At 65.6% G+C, this 16,356-nt stretch overlaps 1 protein-coding gene across 2 annotated transcripts in view; it reads left to right on the top strand.

Moving 5' to 3' along the window:
* Positions 1-1,202: 1,202 nt before the first annotated feature.
* The window catches only part of ATP10A (ATPase phospholipid transporting 10A (putative)), a 42,791-nt gene continuing 27,637 nt past the window's right edge, over positions 1,203-16,356 (top strand). For both annotated transcript variants that reach the window (XM_036232073.1, XM_016154837.2), the window contains exons 1-2: positions 1,203-1,630; positions 15,561-15,765. In XM_036232073.1, the coding sequence (XP_036087966.1) occupies positions 1,224-1,630; positions 15,561-15,765 (612 nt within the window). In that variant the 5' untranslated portion in view covers positions 1,203-1,223. The remainder of the gene's footprint in view (positions 1,631-15,560; positions 15,766-16,356) is intronic.

Raw genomic sequence — 16,356 nt, 5'->3', positions numbered from 1 at the left:
CCTTAGTCGGGGAAGTGGGGGAAGCTGTGTCCTCCCCGGGCTGCCGGCCCTCCGGGGCGGCTGTCCACTGTGAGGGCTGGCTTCTTCCCCGACCTGGGCCGCCACGCCTGGACGCTGCGCCCCGGGGAGGCGGCGGGGAAGCTCAGCCCGTGGCACACGGTCCCTGCTGCCCCAGAGCCTGTCCCTCTCCGCTCCCCGCTCTGGCTCTGGCGAACACCGGGTCTGGGCCGGGCTCCCCATAGAGCCCACACCCCGCCCGGCACGGTGGGGTGGGCGACCGCCACCCTGAGAGGGTCGCCAGCCCGGGCCAGTGGTTGGAGCACAACCAGCGACCTGCCTCGTTGGCTGGCACCTCGGGGAGGGACCAGGGCCGGCGGCGGCCGAGGCGGCCCCAGTGCAGGGGGAGAAAGGAGGTGCTGGCCTGTGGAGGGAGGCCCGCGGCCCCCCAGATGCAGACAGGGACTCCCCCACACCTTCGCGCATGCAACCCTCCCAGAGCCCACCGTCCACACACCCCGTGTGACTCCCGAATGCGAGGCGAGTCCTGTGCCTGGCAGCCGCTGCCACAGTGCGGCTCCTCCCGCTCCCCCTAAGCGCCCCCTCCAGTCCCCAACAGCCGTTCCCGCGCCCCGCTGCGCGGCAGGGCGCTCGTGGGCACCCCGCACGCAGGGATGGGCAGGCCCTCGGTGTGGGGGGAGGGAGAGAGGAAATGCCTCTGCGAGGTGAAGAACGCCTCCTGCCACCCACAAGCGGCGTGTCCGGGAGGGAAGTCGCGAGGGCGGGGTGCCCTGGCAGGACGCAGCGGAGGGGCAGGCGGGGGGGCGCGGCCGCGCGGGCGGGGCGGGGCGCCTTCTGGGGTCTCCCCAGGCAGACGCCCTTGGTGGCCAGATCGGGGCTCGGCTCGTCAGGACTGGGGTTCTGGCTGATCCCAGGAGGGGGTCCCAGCGGGGACCGCGGGCCGCCCGTTGCTCTCCGCGGCGGGGCTCGCGCGCCCGCAGCGCCAGGGGACAGGCCCGGGGCCCCGAAGTTGGCAGCGCGGCCGGCGCGGGGCGCGGGGCGGGGCCGGGGCGGGGCGGCCGGGCCGGGGCGGGGCGGCCGGGGGCGGGGCGGCCGGGGGCGGGGCGGGCCCTGACCGCCGGCCCCGTGTCCCGCAGGCGGGGAGCCCGCGCCGCCGCGATGATCACCTAGGAGGCTGGCGCGGCGGGGCGCGGCCACACGCGGCCATGGAGCGGGGGCCCGCGGCCCCGGGGCGCAGGCGGCGGCGGCGCGACGGCCGCACGCGCACCGTGCGCTCCAACCTGCAGCCGCCGGGCGCCGAGGACGCCGCGGCGGGCGCGGCCCAGGGTGCGCGGCACGTGGCGGACAACCGGCTCCAGACCACGAAGTACACGGCGCTGTCCTTCCTGCCCAAGAACCTGTTCGAGCAGTTCCAGCGCCTGGCCAACGTGTACTTCGTGTTCATCGCGCTGCTCAACTTCGCGCCCGCCGTGAACGCCTTCCAGCCGGGCCTGGCGCTGGCGCCCGTGCTCTTCATCCTGGCGGTCACCGCCTTCAAGGACCTGTGGGAGGACTACAGCCGCCACCGCTCCGACCACGAGATCAACCACCTGGGCTGCCTGGTCTTCAGCAGGTGAGCGGGGCGGGCGAGACCCCTCTGCACTCGGAAAGCGGAAAACTTTAGGTGCCGGGGCAGGGGCAACGCTGTCCCCGCTTGTCACTCAGACCTCGCATCTGAGCCCGAAGGATCCCAGCCCCGGGACTGAGCGGCCGCGGGGCGCCCTCACCCCGGGGCGCACCGGCCTTTCGCGTGGAAAGGGGGGAAACTCCTCCCACGCCTCTGCAGCCGGGCCTCAGCCCCTCCGCCGGGGTGGCGGGCTTGGTAACTTTCACAGCCAGCGCAGGGCTTAGGGAACAGCTCCGGGGACCGCAGAGTGAAACTGCCCCCCAGCGCTGCCGTGCCAGGTGCGAGGGCCGGGGAGCCCGGGGCTGAGTCCTCCGCGAGCACCGCGAGCAGACGCCCAGTGGGCACCCTGCGCAGCTGACTTCAGCTTTCCCATACTGGACCAGCTTCCAGGTCCCCGGCTCTGCGGGGGAGGGGCGCGAGCCCCCAGCGACTCCTCCGTGGCCGTCCCACTCCGTCCTGCACCCGCCCCCTCCCTGCACCTGCCCAGAGCCGTGGCCCCTCAGGTTGGGCCTCAGGGTGTCTGCTGGCCCTTCTCCCGGACCCTCCCCACCCCGGGAGAACCATGTGGCTATGGGGCCCCCATGGTGGTATCCAGAAGCCCAGCCCAGCTCCAGAACCCCCCCAACCTCCTACCCCCCACACTGCCCCCTAAGTGGGTGGTCTCGGCCTCCACCGAGGCTCGGCCGTCTCTTCCTCCTGCCACTCTGCCGAGGCCTGGTGTAGGGGCTGACACAGGCCAGCGAGCCGGGAGGACCTCAGCCTCGCCCGGCACCTGTCCCGTGCGAAGGGCTTCTAGGAAGTCCCTGTGTTCTCAGGGGCAGCTCGATCCCCTGATACATGGGGGGTACAGTTGTTCCAGCTCTTAGGGTAACTCGGATGCAGACCATGAGCCCCCTCTCGCCTCGCGCATCTCTGACCCTCCACGCGGCCCTCACAAACGGGTGATCAGGCCCAGGGGGTCGAGCAGCGTCCCCAAGGCCACACCGCTGCAGCCGGCGCTGGGACGGACCCGTCTCCCCACTCCACAGCTTTCCCACGTGCTGTGCTCGAGCTTCTCAGTTAATTCGGGGTCACCGAGCCTGTAGGCACCCTGCGTTTCTGACGCCTGGGCTTAGGCCCCTGGACCCGACGGATGGACTGGCCCGCCGGTGACGCGCTCGCCGTGGTTGCTTGGGGTGCCATGCCTGCTCAGGGGTGCCGTGCCCGCTCGGGGTGCCGTGCCCGCTCGGGGTGCCGTGCCCGCTCAGGGGTGCCGTGCCCGCTCAGGGGTGCCATGCCCGGCGGGCAGCAGGCTGTGGCCTGGGGGTGCAGGCTTTCCTGGTTGCTGTCTGCCAGAGTTGAGAAGGGAGCAGCACACTTTCCAGAAATGTCCTCAGAGGCCCCGGGTCCCCCACGCGAGGCCCCCAGGCAGCCTGCCCGCCCTCTGCACTGCAGGTGCAAGGCTCTACGCACACACCACTGCCCGCCGTCACCTGCTAGTGGCTGCTGCGGCCTCTTCTTTAGGGTCACTTGGGCCTCAGGAAATACAGTGCATTTTAAGGTGACAGGCGCTTTCAACCCAACCTGTCAGGGACCCGTCTAACAGCTGTCACCACAACCCGCAGACAGGAAAGTGAGAATGGGAACCCCAAAGCCTCGGGAGGTGTCGTGGGGTGTTGAGGCCTTCTCCTCCCCACCCCACCCCCCGGATCACACCACATGTCCCCCTGCACCCCGACCTGCCTGGACTCTGGAGGGTCAGCAGCGGCCTTCAGGGAAGTCCCACAGCACCTCCCAGCTCCCGCCACATTCCTGGGATGTTTTCCCAGGGAGAGCACAGCCTTCTGCCTGGTGCGCCCTGCGTCCACGGGTGTGGGAGCTGGTGGCTCTCCGGAGGCCAGGCCGCAGGGCAGAGCCCTCCAGGCCTGGGACGTCTGGAGGTGCCGTTTCTGAGCCCTCCCCGCCCCCTGTGAGTGGCTCGCGCTGCCCTCGCTCCCCAGGCCACGTGTGGCCGCCCCGGCACCTGCCCATCGCCCAAACCGGTGCCCCCGCCAGGCCCTGGACGTGGAGAGAGGAGGCTGGGTCTGCGGTCGGAGGGGCAGGCGAGCAGGCGAAGGAGCGCAGGGTCGGACACGTGACAGGGTCGGGGCGCCTGGGGCCACAGCCAGGTCGCGGCCTGTGCAGGGGCGAGACGCCGGCCGGAAGCCCGGGACCTGGGGACCTGGGGACCTGGGACCTGGGGACTGGCCAGGGGAGGCCAGAGCCCACGTACGGCACGTCAGGCCAAGGCCCACTCAGCGCCCGTGGCCCCCACAGGGACAGAGGGACGTGTGGGCTGTCACGGCGTGGGCGGGGGTGGGGATGTGTCCCGGCAGAGCGTGCAGACGCAGCGTGGCCATGCGCTCGCCGGGGAGCCCGCGGCTCCCCCAGACCTCTGTCCTGGCCGTAGCCTGCGGGGCCTTAGCTGGCACCTCCCTGTTCGTGGGACGTTTCTTTTTTGAATTAGATTTCTCGGGTGACATCGGCTAATCACATTATTTAGCTCTCATGTGTCACGTTCTGTGACATTGTCTGTGTGCTGCGCTGTGTGCTCACCCTACACGGTCTTTCCGAGTGACGGGAGCCCCTCTCTGAGGGCCCCCAGCGGGCTGGTTAGAAACACAGCCCCGCCCCAGGCTCCGCCCCCAGGCCCCCTGTCCACTGTGCCCTGCAGATGCAGGAGGGCTCGCAGGAGGGCTCCCCTCTGTGGCACCACTTCCTCCGCACACACGGGCTCGAGGAGCCCCCCGCCGCCCCACATCCCGCGTTCAGTAAAACCCCCTGAGCCGTGCCCCGCGGGGCAAGTGCCATGGGCGTTCCTGCGGACCCCCGCCTGGTGGGGAGCGTCTGCCTCCTTGCTGCTGGCAAAGCTGGTCGCGGAAGCCACCCCGCTCTCGGTGACCGTGGCAGGGAAGGGGGTGGCTGAGTGCGGTGTCTCCCCTGATACGCCCTGGTCGGGGTTGAGGGTGACACGGCTCCAGGTTCCAGCTTGGACAGCACTTGACTAATGGCATCAGCCTCCAGCACGGAGCGTCGAGCTGGGACAAGGCCGAGGCCACCGGGGCAGGGCTGAGGGGTGGCGAGTCACTGCAGGGCCCAAGGCTGGCGGGGCCGGAGGAGGCGTGGGCACGGGGACGCAGCGGCAGCCCCCGGGGACGCGGGAGCAGTGGTCAGAGGGGCCTGGGGTGACACCAGGCACAGTCGCCCCTCGTTCTCCGTTCCTTTACCTGGTCCCTCCCCGCCCCCCCGGGAAGCTGGCATCGTTGTCTCACTCGGGGTGAAGACTGGCGGAAGCAGGAACGTGGGGGCCAGAGCCGGGAGGCGGGTCAGGCCGGGACAGCGCGAGCCCCTGGCGCGGCGACGCCCCTCGGGTGTGCCGGGCGGGGGACCGCGGGGAGTCACATCTGGCCGCAGCCATCGCGTGGGCCTTGGGGATGCTTCGGAGCCTGTCACGTGCCACCTGTGACTGGGCTCATGGGGCCACGTTGTGGAAAACGCAGTTTCTTTCCCTAAAACCCTGGGCGCCCGGAAGGCAGCCTCCTGGGGACGGTGGCAGCCAGGCGTCTCGGGCGCAGCGCGGCCTGGCCTCTGACGCCGCTCCGCTGAGGGGGCCGCCCCAGCGCCTGCCCGACGGCAGGTCCCGCTCTGCGTGACTGACCACGGGTCCCTGGTTAGTGCCGGACTGGCCACCCCCTCCCCCGCCGTAGCAGCGGTCATCATCAAAACACAAAACAACCGAACTTTCAGTCCGTCTCATTTAAAGTGTTTTCTAATTTTCCCTGTGATTGAGGGATCTTGTGTTTGATTTCCACAGCTTCCTGAACTTTCCAAGCGACTCTTTAAGATTAAACTGCAGCAGCCTTAGTAAACCTTGGGGGTTAGTGTGGGTCCCTAACAGTTAGAGGCCCAGTGTGGGGTCTCATTTTTGCTTGTCTCGTGAATATCCCGTTTTGTTAATCGTCTGTGTGCTTCGTGCACGTCCAGATGAGGTCTCCCCTAAAACTCCCGCCCTGTGGGTCCCCCCTAAAACTCCGTCTCTCTTCCTCGCTTTTCCTGCCTTGCTGTTCTTCTATTCTGAAGAAACCGAGGTTATGTACTTGGAAAAAGCCCCCTGCCGTGGCTCTGCCTGTGACCGTGGGGTTCCGTTAGCGTTTGCTGTCCGTCCTGCTGGGGCGGGGCTTACGTCTGCACCCCGCACGTGTCTCTGACCTGCAGCCCTCCCTCACTGCCGTCTTTAACTGTTTCCTACTGTGGCATTTTCGTTCCCTGTTTCTTTTACCATGTGTACGTTTTCAGTTATTTTTCCAAGGGCGCCGTGGGGGTTACAAATAGCATCTTTGTTGAAAACGTTCTAGTTCGGGTCACTGCTAACGACAGTTTTCCTGGCGTATGGTCTTCCTCTGGCACGCTCGGCTCCGGCCTCCTCCTCGGTGCCGCCGTCACACAGACTACCCACTCGTGCGTTCGGAGTCTGTCGACACAGATTTATCATCGTAGGTTCACGGAACTGCCTCTTAATTCCAGATAGGAGAAGACGGCGGTCACCCGCAAGTCCACGTCCAGTCTGCCGCAGCGGGCGTAGGGCTTCTACCCAGGGTGAGGCCGCTAGCGGCTCTGCTCTGGGGCGGGCACTGTGCGAGGACCTCGGAGCTCGCCCCTCTCTCCCGGCGGTGTGGGTCAGCTGGTTTTCACTGGTCCTGCAGGGCCGCGGAGGGTGATGGGGGAAGAGTCAAAACACAGATCCTCTTTCTCTCCCGGTGGTCTCTCTGGGCCCCCGCCTGATGGTCATTCATCACGGAGGTCATCAGCTCGGAGGGCTGCATGTCCCCTGGGACGGACCGGCGTCTCCAATGGGGACAGGACTGCCCCCAGGTGTGGCACTCAATCAGCACAGTGACCACAGTTCCTGGCACTGGGTGCCCCTGGGCCAGGCGGCCGAATGCTGTGTGATGCCCTTGCCTTGGCGAGGTAGTGCCACCCCATAACGAACTGCCCTGTCCCCAAGGCCCAGTGTGCTGAATTGCTCAAGGCTTTCCTTGCTATTTATGGTGCATTGAAAGAACTCGCAGGGAACGGGGAGAGGCTATTTCAGTTCCTGCTTTTCTAGAAGGCTCTCAGCTCGGTTTTCCCAGAGTACAGCTTGTCTGCTTCCCCCCCTTCCCCCCCACCCCATACCCTCTGGCTGTTTCCCTACTGGGACGCTGTGTTTTGAAATACTTTGCTTACCAAACTGTTCTTGTTAGGTAATAGTGAAGTTTTTTTGTTCGGTTCCAATCCATCAGAGAGAATTAAGCCCCTCTACGAGGCTGGACCCCGGCGAGCCGTTGGATGCTGGGCGGGCTGCATGTCCTTTGAGCAGCAGGCAGGGCGTCAGCCCATAAGGATGGAGATAATGCACGAAAAGGCAGAAGGAGGCCGGGCAGGCCGGTGGGTGTCCGGAAAAGTCTGCAGCTCCTACTTGCAGCTGTTGCTGCTGCTGGTGCCATCATCCCTAGTAAGATCTTTCGGTCACAGTGTTTCTTAACATTCTTTGTTACAGAGAAGTAGACTTACCCAAAAGAACTTAAGTGTCATTTGGCCTGTGTGGTTTTATCATGGGTTAATGGACAGTTTTTGAAAAGCCTTTTGAAATACTGAAAACACCTGGTGGCCCCCATTGCTAAGTTCGTGACCCCCGAATGCTCCAGGGGCACCCATGGGTGGCTCAGGTATTGTCTGAGAAATGCACCTTGCCAGAAAAGCACGTAGGGAAAGGCTTTGCTAGGAAGCCGTGTTGCGGTGTGTTTTATAAATCCAGTCGGACTCGGTCGTGACTTTCTTTTTTGAATCATTGAATGGGTTTAATGCATTGACTTATTTCATGATATCTTCGGAATTCTCAGGATAGCTTATCAGCGGTTGTAAAAACAATGAGAGAAGAAAGTAAGCATCCAGGCGGCGTCCTGCAGAGGAGCCTGGGGTGCAGCTGCTCTGGGGTTCGGGGTGCTGCGTGGCGCTCTGGGCACCTGCGGTCTTGGTACAGCGCAGACGTCACGTCAGCCGGGGCACCCCACATTTTCAGCTTTGCTTCCTCCAGGGACCCCGCAGCTTCCTTAGAAAGGGCCCTGGTGTCAGCAGACAGGAGGTGGCCCTGTCCTCCCCCTGCTCCCCTGCCCCCCAGGGTTGTCCAGTAGCTTCTGTCCCCAGGGGGATCGAGTACCTGGGGGGAACGACGCGGAAGGGGCCCAGGCTGTCCCTAGCCTTTGAGCTGAGTCCCCGGCTGGGTTTAAACACTGTTGCCGCTCCCCTGTGCCAGCCCTCGTCTCCGTGAACTTGGAATAGCAGTGAGGCGTCAGGTCAGCAGCGTGGGATTCTGGTCCCAGGTTCTGTCCCTCCTCGGAACGTGCGTGGCCGTGGGACGCCTCCGTGCAGACACGTCAGCCGCGCGGGCGGTGACCGTGCCGGGGCTCGGGGGCGTCCCACCCGGGACCCCGTGCTCACTCAGAGGGCCTGCCCATGTCCCTCTGCCGGGCTTCCCTCTCCGAGGCCCGGGCGCAGACACACAGCCTCCCCCGAGGCCCATCTTCACCCTCGTCCCGAAGCCGTCCCCCGTCTGTCCCGGTCACGCTGAGGACAGCGGCTCAGGAAATCTGTCAACTCAGAAAAGTCAGAGCCACCGGAGGCTCCAGGACGCGGTGTCATCGGGAGGGGACGGTGGTTCCTCCTGGGATGCCCTCAACTCTGCCTGTGAGCAAACAAGCTGCTCGCAGACACAAATCCAGTGACTAGTTCTAGAGCGTCTCCTGCAGGCAGCCAGGGCCACCGGCGTCCCCTCGGGGGCAGACCCCAGATAGTGTGGCGTTCACAGCGTCCTCAGACGGGGCCTCCGTGAAACGTCTGACTTTCATCACACGAGGCTTGCTCCTCGCCGCTCGCCGGCGGGGGCCGAGGCGGCAGCATTCCACACTGTCACCGTCATCGTCACTCTCCGTCCATTCTGCCAGGCGGGCTTTAGGCACAGCAGATGCTCGAGCCTCTTCCCGGCACGTAACTGGCGTGGCGACTTGCACCGTAACATTTTCCATTTACAATTTTTTGTTTTTTTGGAAAGGAAATTGTTGCTTTTGAGTGAGCTGGACAGTTTGGTATGTCGCCCTGAGGCCCGGCTGCCATGCGAGTGCTGCGGCCAGGACCCCCGGCCTGCGGGGCCCGGGCTCGTGTGGCGGGCGAGCGTGAGCGCTGCGGGGTGTGTGGACACGCACCGCTGGTCACCACAAACCCCGCACCCCTGGTTCACAGTCTCCGTTTACTCCGCCGGCTCCCCACGCTGCTAGGCGCCCAGTGGGGACCCCCGCCCGCTGCCAACGTCGGCCCTGCCCGGGCTGGCAGGAGGTGGGGCAGGCGGAGCTGCGTCTGCAACCGCCGGCCCTGTTCCCGGCGAGTGTGCATGGCCGCCTGACCCAGCCCCCCTCCTTTGCTCCTTGCTCACCTTGTCTCCGTGCTGTCTGTGTTGGGATGCTTGCACATCCGAGGCCTTGTGCGCCCCAGAGGGAGAGGCGGAGGGAGGGCACAGCCACCAGGGACTGGCCACTGCCCAGAGGGGGTGCGGGACTCCCCAGGAGTGCACCTTCCAGGTGCAAAGTGCTGCCCAGAGCCCACGCCCCAAACGCCCCACCCCGGGCCACTGTCCCCCGCCAGTCACGCAGGGCCCCGTGCGTCGCACTGACCCCCAGCACTGGCGGGAGAAGGAGGTCCAGGCTCCGCCGGGGCGGAGCTGGGAGCAGGGCAGGGGCCCCCATCCGAGGCGATCGCTCGCTGCTCATTGTGGGCGCGCGACCCGGCTTTTGTCCGTTTTCAGGATCCCGTCACTGGTTTTCAGGGTTAGGGTTATGACGAGCCCGAGTGTCGTTTTCTTCTTGTTTCTCGTGCTCGGGTTTTATTGAGTGAATCAGGTTCGGAAAAATCGGGGTGATTATTTCTTCAACCATTTTCCTCTGGCGCTGGTGGCAGATGTGCTGAGTTCTTAGAAGTTGTCCCACAGCCACCTGACTTACTCTCACTTCCCCCCACGTTTTAACCTCTGTGGCTCCCGCCGGGCACTCCTGGTGCCGTGTCTCTGAGGCCACATTTTTAGTGTGTGTGAGATGGCGGATCTCAGACCCGGCAGGCTTCAACCCCAGCAGTTCGATTCGGGCCCTGGCTTTTGTCTCTGTCCTGGGCAAGTTCCCCCCACCCCCCCGCCACTGCAGGGGCACCGGGGCTGCAGTCGCCATGGCCTCTGCCACCCGCTCCGCTCGGCCGGGACCCGTTTGCCGTGGCTGGTTTTCCCCTTCCTTACGGGGTTTTCCCGCCTCGTGTTCCAGTACTTTTCGCCTTGAGGGTATTGCCACTTTGCTGTTCTGGAAACGCTCCCGGGCTCGTCCTCGATGCCGCGAGGTCCTCAGGAGCAGTGTAGTCCCGTGGAGCCTCGCCCGTGACTCTGCGGCCTGCAGGGACAGCCACCTTCGGCCTGGGGCTCCCTTGCTCCCTAGCGCTGAGCTGACCGCTGTCAGGTTGCCTGCTGCTCTTTGAAGTAAGACCTCTGCCGCCCTGGCCGGGCTGGCCGGGGGCTGCAGGGCTGAGCCCAGATGCCTGTCCGCCACGTCCTTCCAGATGGCTGCCCGCTGGCCGTGGCTGCCGCCCTCTCACGCATGTGCTGGCCGAGGCTCGGTGAGAACTGGGGACCCCCCCTGGGCCTCCAGCACGGCCTGTCCCCGGCACCCACCCCCCCGCCGCCCCACCCGGCGCTCCGCCCTGCACAGGGGGCTGCTCTGGTCTCCCTGGACCCTCGGCCCTATCATCTCTTCCAAGGGCACCTGGGGCTCTGCCCGGCCCCCTGGCCCGTCCGAGCCGGCAACTTTCTCTAGACAAGGGTGGGGTCCCTGTTTGTTCCCCTCTCGCAGGGGCCCTCGTCCTTTTTGTTCTGCCCAGTAGCCGAAACCATTTTAAAAGAATGTACTTTGTCCTGGTTTCTTATTTATTTTGCAGAGGAAGGTACGTCCTGTACCTGTTAGTTCCATTCTGGTCAGAGGTGGACGTGTGCGAGCCTTCTTGTAGCTTCTGAGGCTGCAGCTCAAGGCCGATGACGTGTCACGTGGCCTTGTGTGGCCAAGGGTGGGTGACAGCGCCAAGGCCCGGAGCGGCATGCTCCCCGTGGCCACGGGAAACAAAAACAGCCTGTTTGACTTTGCGGCAGAACAAAACGAGTGTTTCCCCTGCGTCTGAGTCGGGTGATGGCAGATAAACCGAGGGCTTTGATCCGCCTGAGCCCCGGCCAGCCAGGGACAAAGCCCGGAGTCTCGGGAGGGGGGGTGGGCGTGCTCGGGCGCTGTGCTTTCTCTGGCACTGGATGAAAACAGGCCCTATTCATCCCGGGAGCAGCCTTTCCTCAAAGGGGCGTGTGGGACCAGAGCAGAGCCCTCCGCGGCAGTGGGGGGGGGTGGGCGTGCACGCCCGGCCGGGCTGGGGGCCCCAGCGCCGTGCGGCTCTTCGGCCCGCTGAGAACCGGGCGGAGGTTCCTGTTTTCTGGCTTGTTATTTTTAAGTGCAATTGATACTTTTCACCATTAGACATGGAAGAAACTTAAAAAAAAAAAAGCCGAAACTCGGTTGTTCTGGTTTTCACTCCTAGGTTTCACTTCCTGGGAGGGCCGAGAGGGGGCCGCAGCTGTCACCTGGGCGCGCCTCCTCCTTGCATGTTGGTCCACGTGGGGAGACGCACGGACCCTGCCCTGAGTGAGGCTCCAGCGGCTGGCAGCTTCCAGCGACGTGCCTCGGTTTCCTGGGCCTCCAGGGAGGGCGGGGAGCTCGGGGGGCAGAGGACAGTGGGGTACAGACGCACGAGGCTGGCGGGGCCCAGCAGCAGCCACGCCGGACCGGGTCCGAGGTCGGCCCCCCGTGCCAGGTGGCCGGTCCATGCTGCCCCCACCGCCGCCCCCACGGCGGGCCCTGTGGCCCCACAGCGCTTCTCCCCTTCCCGTGCGTGCGCCGGCCGCTCGACCACGTGCACGCTGGTCTCGCCACAAGCACGAGGAGCGGCAGGGGTGGCGCGCACGGTCTCGCAGCAGCCGTGCTCGGCGTGCCAGGCCCGTGTGTCACGTCCGCGCGGGCCCTGGGGCGCGGCTCCCACACGCGGTGCGATGGAGGGTCGGCGGCTCAGCCCGGTCGTCCTGTCTGTCCCCAGGCCGTCGTCTCGCCTCCCGGCCCCGGCTCTCCCTGCCTCTCTCCCCCAGCTCCGCCCTCTCGCTGGCCCAGAACCGGCCGTCAGAGCGTCTGCCTCGGCCTCGCTCAGCCTTCGCCACCAGCCCCGGTCCCCGGGAGGAGCCCACGAGAGCCCCGGCCGTCCCTTACCGGCGGCCTGAGCTGTCCCGCAGCCCCCGCGGGGCCTGTGCAGGGTCCCCACTGCTGACCTCGTCCCATGCACACTGACCCATCTGGGGCTTATTTTCACTGGACGCCCCTGGTCTAGTGACTTAGCTAATCCAGCAAAGTAAAATTCCTGCTAAGGTGCCCGCAAGGTGGCCCGTCCCCCCGCCGGCTCTCGCGGCGGCCCTGCCTCAGGGAAACCGGCCATGGGGACACAGCCGCGGCCCCCACCCCCGTCAGGGCGTCCTCACCTGGCCCCCGCTCCCAGGGAGCTGCGGCGGCAGAGGCGCTGTGCTCGGCGCGCGGGCGTGCCTGCGGCGTTGGGGTCCGCGCGGCCCTCGCCCCCCAGCTGTGGCGGCACGTGGCTCGTGGTGCCGTCGCAGGACGGGCGCCGTCTGCGGGAGGCTGACCCCAGACCCCAGCCGCGCTGCTGGGGCCGCGAGCTCAGTGTCCCGAGGGGACGCCAGTGGCCTGTTGACCTCGAGCCTGGCACGGGTGACTGAGCCGAAGCCGTGTGGCCACGGGGTCCGAGGTTCGCTGGGCCATATCTTTGGCCGTCCCTCGTCGAGCATTTTTAACTTCGGCAAAGCAGTCTGTGTGCCCCGAGCCGCTGGCATCGCCACACTTTGAAAACAAGCACACGGGGCGCCCGTCCCCGCTGGTGGCGGAGACCGGAACCGGGCGACCCCTGGCGTTCCGGCAGGTGGACTGCAGTTGTCCCGTGTCCGCCACGGAGCAGCCCTGACGCTTGTCCAGGAGGAAGACCCTCCCCAGGCCCTTCCAGAGCCCGACTCACGGGATCGGGCATGCGGCGTGCTTGAGGGCCGACAGGCGTGGGAGGGAGGGGGGAACAGGAGTGTTCCGGAAGGGACCTGTGGCCCTGACAGCTGTGCCTTTCAGGCGCGTGCCACCAAAAGTCGCAGTTTCAAAAGCGGAAGTGGCAGAGCGGGGACCGCACCCCCCGCAGCTCCGTCTCTGCAGCTGAGCCCCCGAGGCGAAGGCGGGAGACGGGAGGCTGCGGCGCCCTGGACTCCGCCTGTCACCCTCGTCCCGGCCGCCCCGTCCCCCCACCGCGCCAGCCCGCCACCCCGGCCTGCTCCAGCCACTGCTGCTTTCCGTCCTGCCGCAGGAGGGTCAGCAGAGCCCTGTGAGCAGCCCCGACGCTCCCAGTGACAGTGGCCTCCGGGCAGAGGCCGGCTGTCACCCACGCACAGGTCCCTGTGACTTCCCGAAGCCGGCTGCCCCCTCCTACAGAGTTAGCTCCCTGAGAACCTTAAAACGTAACTCGCACACGTAGTTTCACTCAGCCCAGACAAGCGACCCCGGGCGACGGATGAAGGCAGCTTAAAAATCTGTTTACTGCTTTTCTTCAGTAAAATTTGTCACCTGTCGTCCCGATATGGCCTTTTCCTTTTACTCCTGCGTTGTGTTGTTTTGGACAAAAAAAAAAACGGCTGAGATGAGAAGCGTGAAGCTTAGCAGGACTAATGACAAAGTGTAAACAGATTTTCCTGGAAGAGACAAGCCAACCACAGAAGGTGCACGTTGGCCTAAGAACAACAGACTTTTGTAATTTTAATTTCCCTTTTTCCCCGTGTTTTAGAAATCACTTTCCCACCCGTGACCTTTGAACTCCTGGGTCAGTGCTGGAGTCCGGGACCCCCGTCCCTGGGCAGGGGGCTCCTGCTGCTCCGTGTCCTCCCTTCTGGGGTGCAGCCTTGGGGCCGTGGCCGTGCCACAGCCTGCGCGTTTTCCGGGTTCCCCCACATCTCGGTGCATCTCCCAGGCTCCGAGGGTCTCGCACTTCGCGGGAGGGAGGCGGGTCTGCTTGCTAACCCGCCTTGCGGTCTCTCTGGGATGAGTCAGGAAGCAGGACCAGCCCCTGCCCCCCTGCGGAGCCGGGGCTGGAGCAGGAGGGAAGCCAGGAGGAGGCGAGGGGTCGTCTGCTGGCTGACAGCGCACCCCTGCAGGGCCCTGGCGTCCGGCCGGGGCCAGGCCGGGACCACTGTCTCTCCGTCACACCAGGGCTTGTCCCGCTCACTCTCGGAGCGTCCCTGCCCTGCTCCGTGGCAAAATGGGGTCGGAGCTTCTGGGCTCTGTCTCCGGGAGAGGACAGGCCCTTCCGGACCCCTTCACGCCTCTCTCCCTGGGAACTGACCGATGGTCACGGCGAGGAGGGAAGGCTCGGGAGGCTGCAGTGTGGAAGGTCAAGGTTGAGCCTTTGGCAAAGGATAAGTGGGAAAGTGGTCCCATCGGTCAGGCATCAAGGCCATCTGTCTGTCCACAGCCAAGAGGCCGGACGTGGCCGTGAGCCAACAGGAAGGCACGGGACCGAGCGTCCTCCTGCGCCCTGTCTCAGAGCCGGGGGACCTTGTCTCAGCTGGAGCAGCAGCCTTGAAGGCACGGGACCGAGTATCCTCCTGCGCCCTGTCTCAGAGCCGGGGGACCTTGTCTCAGCTGGAGCAGCAGCCTTGAAGAGCGCCCGGCCTTGCCGGTGTCAGGGTGCCCGGGAGGACGGCCTCCGCAGCCCACAGGGCGCCCCCTCGCGGCTCGGTGTTGTCTTGCGCTTACTTTTAAGGACAGAGTGGGGTCCTTGGTGGTCGCTGGCAACCAAGCCGTGCGGGGCCCGTAACTGGTTTGGCGGATCTTGAATTAGAGGACTACGTGACAATAGTGGCCTAAACGGATGAGGGTGTCTCTGGGCAGCTGATGGCCCGGAGCTCCTGGCTGCTCGCCATGGAGTCGCAGATGTACGCAATTCTCGATGCTTCTCTCCTAAGCCCAGGAGTCGGGTAGATCTGGGCAGCTCAGGCTGTGAGACCCAAGGTCACTGTCTGATGAGGACGGCAAGATGCCGGAAGGTTCTCCGTTCCGTCTCTGTGAATTTGACTGTTCAGGTGCCTCGTACAGGTGACTGGCTTCTTTTACTCAGTATCATGTCCTCGAGGTTCATCCATGCTGCAGCCTTTTCCTGGCTGAGTAATATTCCATCATGTGGCTGGACCACACTTCGCTTACCCATTCATCTGTTATTGGGGGTTTGGGTTATTTCCACCTTTTGACTGTTGTAAGTCCTTCTGCCGTGAACCTGGGTGTGCAGGTAGCTGTTTGAACCCCTGCTTTTGGGGTACACATGCAGAAGTGGGCATTCTGACCATCTCGAGTGTGCAGTCCGTTCACAGCACCTGCAGCCATCAGCCCTGCCTAGGTCCAGACATCCTGGTCACCTTGGCCAGACACCGGGGTCCGCTCCCCAGTGCCGGCAACCCCTCCTCTACCCCATCCCCCCGGTTTTGCCTCTAGTGGCTGCTGCTTGCAGACGGCGTGGCACAGGCCCGTGGCCTGCCCGTGGCCTGCACGGCGTTCTGCTCAGGCGCTCTGACTGGACGTTTCCAGCGGGCGGCGTTGTCACGGGGGCCCTGTGCCCAGCACCCCGCCCCCGCCCCGGCCCACGGCTGACCGTGCTGTCCCCACAGGGAGGAGCGGCGGTACGTGAGCCGGTTCTGGAAGGAGATCCGCGTGGGAGACTTCGTGCGTCTGCGCTGCAACGAGATCGTCCCCGCCGACATCCTGCTGCTCTCGTCCAGCGACCCCGACGGCCTCTGCCACGTCGAGACCGCCAACCTGGACGGGGAGACCAACCTGAAGCGGCGGCAGGTGGCCCGCGGCTTCTCGGAGCTCGTAAGTGACCGGGGCTCCGGGTGTCCCAGGCGCCGTGTGCACACAGCACCGTGTGTGGCCTCGTTGCCCCTCGGGCCAGGCCAGTCCTCGTGGGCGGGTGGGCTGAGGTCCCGGGGGGTCCTGCCCTGGGCCGCGGGGAGCAGGACGCAGGTGCTGTGACTCTGATCTCCGCTGTGCACATCCGAGCTCCTCAGACCGGTGCCGAGGCCACTGCCGTCTGTGGCCGTGTGCCTGTAAGTCGCTGAATGGTGACGTGGCAAGAGTGGCGGCCTGGTCCCTCAGGCGTGGCTCAGAGGCCGAGCTCCGTGCTCGAGGCTCCTCGGCCCGGCTGGAGGTGTACCCCGAGACGGCGAGGGGCTGGGCTCACTGTCCACACTCCCAGCAGCCTTCGTGGGGAGAGTCGAACCACGTCCGGGCGTCTGTCTGTGGCGGGGCGCGGGGGTGCGGGGAAGTGAACCCAGGTGAAAAGTCAGTGCCACGAGTCCCCGGGCACCAGGGAGGGTCAGGACGGGGCCGGGCTGGCCCTCAGCCCCTCTCCCAGCACCTGCCCAGTCCTGCCTCAGTCCGCCTGGGGGTCCTCCCCCCGCCTGC

This window comes from Rousettus aegyptiacus, unplaced genomic scaffold (genome assembly GCF_014176215.1).
Source record: "Rousettus aegyptiacus isolate mRouAeg1 unplaced genomic scaffold, mRouAeg1.p scaffold_m13_p_14, whole genome shotgun sequence".
Taxonomy (NCBI): Eukaryota; Metazoa; Chordata; class Mammalia; order Chiroptera; family Pteropodidae; genus Rousettus; species Rousettus aegyptiacus.
The sequence above is the reverse complement of the archived record's forward strand: the minus strand, read 5'-3'. Positions and strand labels throughout refer to the sequence as shown.